The 5,000-nt window shown below is 34.9% G+C and overlaps 1 protein-coding gene across 2 annotated transcripts in view; it reads left to right on the top strand.

Moving 5' to 3' along the window:
- Positions 1–3,521: 3,521 nt before the first annotated feature.
- Positions 3,522–5,000, top strand: part of LOC137634141 (uncharacterized) — a 3,683-nt gene continuing 2,204 nt past the window's right edge. For both annotated transcript variants that reach the window (XM_068366379.1, XM_068366378.1), the window contains exons 1-4: positions 3,522–3,658; positions 4,165–4,285; positions 4,473–4,550; positions 4,921–5,000. The exon at positions 4,921–5,000 is cut by the window's right edge and continues 4 nt beyond it. In XM_068366379.1, the coding sequence (XP_068222480.1) occupies positions 3,656–3,658; positions 4,165–4,285; positions 4,473–4,550; positions 4,921–5,000 (282 nt within the window). In that variant the 5' untranslated portion in view covers positions 3,522–3,655. The remainder of the gene's footprint in view (positions 3,659–4,164; positions 4,286–4,472; positions 4,551–4,920) is intronic.

Here is a 5,000-nt window from a genome sequence, read left to right on the forward strand (position 1 = left end):
TATTGGAATTAACCAATTTCTTTGCTCATGGCCAATAAATAGTAAGTTTTTTTTATCTCCAACGTGAACAAACGTTGCATAGCTATCCTACGCATAACATACGCTTTTCCCATATTTTTAAATTCTCTTTTCAAGAGCTTTATCTATTTGACCGACATTAAATTTTCCAGTTCTCACAAAGAATTTTCCTGACAATACCAAATGATGGGTCTACCATATCACTTGTAATTCATGTGAAAGATTTTACATACGTCAAGTAAGATTGGTTATTCTCTACTCAAATCTGTCAAAGAAATACACAAGAAAGCAGTTCCTAACGGGAAACATGAGGCATACCGTTCTGAAGGGATCCTCGTCACGTGGTGAAAGGATAATAGTGCTGTTACCGTACTATCGTTGGATGCTGGGATGGCACCAATGAAGTCAGTTCTTGGTTACTATATCCAACAGGAGACGAAGGTGGAGGTTCCAGTATCATCATAGAGTACAATGGGTACAATGGGAAAAGGGGTAGCACTGACAACAGTAACATGCTGACCTAACTCTGCAAGACTTTCATACAAGCCAAATGATACATTAAGTCGTTTGGGTACCTTCTCGACTTACACATTAGCAATGCCTCGCTGCTGTACAAGAGAGGCTGCAAGGCTTTGGAGGAGAAGCTTATGCCTCTCAAGACATTCCAGCCTGACACACCGTGTGTTGGAAGAAGTCAAAAGACCAAGACACCAGAAGCAACGTGTCTCTCTTTGCACTTGGAGCCAATGTCAGTGCAAAGGGGGACAGACAGTCAATATACTAAGCAAGACCCAGCGGTATGACACCAAGAAACCCAACCCAACAGTAGGACAACAAGGATTGGCAATAACCACGGGAAAGCCAATGGTGCTAAGTACCCGATCTTTCCTCTTTAGCCAGTTATAAGGTCCTTATTTTTGGTTATGTATTTTTTTTGTACTGTACACGTTTATTTTGAACTCATGTATATATTCGTGCTTTAGTACAGTCATTTTGATTTTTTTACTGTACCAGAATATTTCAAACTCCTGCTGTATGTTTATGCTTTAGTACAGTCATTTTGATACCCACTTTTATTACTGTACTTGAATATTTTCATTTCCTTTGTGTGTTTATGCTTTACTAGAGTAATTTACGGCAGGTTTTTTTTACTGTACCTGAATATTTTGATCTTCTCTATATGCTTGTGGTTCTGTAATATAGTCATTTTGAAGATTTTATGCTGTACATATATATTTTGATCTCTTATATGTTTTTTGTTGCTTAAGTATGGTCGTTTTTATTATCGTTTATCACTGTAGTTTATATTTTGATATCCTGTCTGTGGTTGTGGTCCTTTGGTCCAATCATTTCTCTGTTTTTCCCTTGTAGGCTACTTTTATATTTTGATATCCTGTCTGTGGTTGTGGTCCTTTGGTCCAATCATTTCTCTGTTTTTCCCTTGTAGGCTACTTTTATATTTTGATATACTGTTTGTGTTTGTAGATATTTAGTAAGGTAATCTGCATGATCTGTTTATGTGGTCTGTATCAGAGAGATACCTAGTAACTAATAACTAGTAATTTTCAGTCTTATTTGTGTTTTGTAGGTGTTACCTAGTATATTTAAGTTGTAATTGTAATGTAATTGCAATTTATTATATATTTAGATGTTATGGAACTAAAATTGAATTTGGTTTGAGTATAATTTTTTCCTAATGCCTAAAAAAATTTATGAAAAATGTTTTTGACCTAATTAATAAAAGTGGTCAAGTGGAGCTCAGCAGTTGGTTTTGTACTGCTTTTTAAATAAAAGAAAAAAAAAGTTTTCACATGTCTATTCCGTTAACAGGCACTACAATCCGCACACCATTAGTGTATTTCCCTAGAAGCTCGGCGAGTAGCCTCTCTTGCTCTATCTTTTATGTAACTATACAATATCAGACTACATTTTTTTCATAAAGTTAACCAGAACAAACATGTCTGGGAAACACAAAAATACTACAAGTGCCAAGTCTCCATGAGCGTTCATAATTTTCATTGATGGTACGGAGTGTAAGGTAAAAATGGACAAGTGATGTAGGTTAAGGTTAATGGATAAAATAAGAGTTGTGAATGGACTCTGAAATGGTTGAAGTTTGTAAATGATATAGTGGTGTGGAGTAAGAAAATAGGTAGACGCTGAGGAGACAAACTGTTTGCACAGAATATGTGTGATGAAGAGAATTGAAAGGGTGAGAACTGTGAAATTAAGTAGAATTGGTGAAAATGTTACCGTATAGGATCGATCAGAGTACTTTGAGGTTGTTTGGTGTTGTGTAAAAAAAATATATATGACAGTAGGATAGTGAAACGATTGCATACTTCAAGACACGCAGAAGGTCAGAGGAAACGAAGGCCTAGAAATGGTTGGATAGATGGTTTGAAATGCATATTGGAATGGAAGGTTTTTATTTTCCAGGGAAAAAAAACATGAATGCATGCATGAGATCAGTGAATGAAATAGTTTTAGTATCTGTAACAATAATATTTGTCGAACTTTTAGTGTACAGGTTGTTCCTCCACAATTCAACAGATAAAGTATCAAAGTATGAATACGGTAAAAACTGTTTTATTTGTTTCTTTTCTAGACAAACACAACTCCCTGTAAAGAAAAATTTTAAATGTTCGTATCACACACACACACACACACACACACACACACACACACACACACACACATATATATATATATATATATATATATATATATATATATATATATATATATATATATATATAAATCAAAAGAACACCACAGGACTTGCCAGGATTACTCACCAGAATGCATGAAATATTACATAATAATAATGGTCGTATATCTACGGGTGGCGGGGCCTTGGCCAAAATACTACTTACTACCTTGGAAGTGATTAGGTGTCATCAAAAATAATCCTAACAGGGGATAAGTATTTCCATAATAGGGCGATCCATTTTTTTTCTAAACAAATAATTTTGGTGTCATAGTCCACATAATTAACAATTTTGTAATTAGCATACAACAGAGGGACCAGCAACAACAATCTGACATCCTGCAATATATTATTCTTGTCATGTTGTTGGACTTATCTTTTAATTCATTTGAATGGTTATCCCTGTAACTATTATCTCTGATAATACCTAATTATTTCATGGCTATTCTGACGCAAATGCCGGGATTTTCATCTTTTCCTAATAAAGAGCTAAAGATCAATACTTCATCCACCTTACAGAGCTGAAATAGACTACAAGTAATATATGCTGCTCCATGGAATATGAATTGTATTAGAAGATTTTTCCTTATCTACAAAACCTATTTTGCAGAAGAAAACATCCAATAAATATACAAGAGGGGAAAACGACTACTATCGCAGTTGTCCCTTAACGGAATCATATTTTTTTTTAATCGACAATACAATCTTCGCAGGTGAAGCAACTCTAACTAGCAAGAGCGGATCTAAAAAAAAAAGAAACCGTGCAACCTTCGTCACAACAATACCTCCACAGAATCATATCGCTGATAATGATATTTCTGAGTTAATCCTATATAAGCGAGACTTTACCACCTCAAATTGTCATTCGCTCAACGGTGTTCCAAGAGTTCATATCTTCTCTCCATTTCAACAAGAATTTTCTTCAACATGGTAAATAACATAGAATATTTTTTAATATAGTATTTATAGGTTGATAACATTACTAGCAGCGCGATATTTATTCGGTGAATAATTTTCAATTAATCAAATAAAGAAAGATCTCCAACCAATCTATTCTTAATATTTAACCAGGGTTTACAAACCTTCAATTACGAGTTTCCTTAAAAGAATTTCAGGCGAGATATATCAATTAACTAATGCATTTTAGTTTTCAGGCATTTATTATGTGGCCGAATACTTGTCTAACATAGTTAATGTATATAACAGAGACAGGATATACTATTTGTAACGTTATATTAAATGAAAAAGCTCTAATCATGAAGTTTAGCAGTGAAAACTTTAGCTCGATTTCCTATTTAATTGGCATAATGGCAGCCATCCTTTTTAGGTTAAAGTACAGGTAATATGATATGCATAATTTTCTTGTCATTCGACTGTGATCTGAACAATACTAGAAATCTGTTTGTACCAGAAACTCTTGATTACATCTTTCGCAGAAACTGAGCATTATCTCTGTCGCTGTGCTGCTGGTAGGCCTCTTGGAGCCGAGCCTTTGTTTCCCACAGGTCGAACTTAAGGATAACCCTCTTCCCAACATTCCAAATACATACGGAGCAAGTAAGACCTTAAGCTACTTTTGACCTAAGTGATAGAGAGGTAGGCAGGAACATGTAATACTTCTCAGTTTATATTTCTAGAGACTCGCTTTTGATTTCAAGAAACTAAAAATCGTTTATAAGTGTTGCTAAAGCAACGTCGCATATGACATAACTTCTCTTACCAAGAGTCTCTTTTCCGTCCACAGTCTACAAGGGAAGCCACGAGGGAGATGCCAATACCTACGCCGAAACTGACACCGACTCCCGAGGCTTTGGAAGCTCTAGTAAGTATCTCTCATTTCAAATCATTCTCTATTTTTATCGTCATACTTTAGAACAAAAGGTATTGATGTTATTTCTGTTCAATGAATAAAAGTTGAAATAATTTGGACCTTGAAAATATAAGACATTTTAGAGTAACTGGTTTTATCTTGATTAAGTAAAGAGGCCTCTGTATTTTCCACTTAGCTTCACACAGATTAAGGTAGCAAAGAACTGCCAAAGGAAAAAACTTTTATTTACCTCGTTTCGATTAATTTATATGACTCCTTTAGAAAAACTGCTCTGGTAATAGAAGTGACTTTTCCATTAATAATAATTAATTTACCCCTTTAGCACACTAAATTCCATATATTCATTTCCTCTTCCGTATAGATATGCAGGCTGGTCTCCAAGGCCCAGGAAAGCTACGTGGATCAGTTATGACTGGAGGACCAGAAGGAAACAAAGCAGCA

Source organism: Palaemon carinicauda, chromosome 44 (genome assembly GCF_036898095.1).
Source record: "Palaemon carinicauda isolate YSFRI2023 chromosome 44, ASM3689809v2, whole genome shotgun sequence".
NCBI classification, from domain to species: Eukaryota; Metazoa; Arthropoda; class Malacostraca; order Decapoda; family Palaemonidae; genus Palaemon; species Palaemon carinicauda.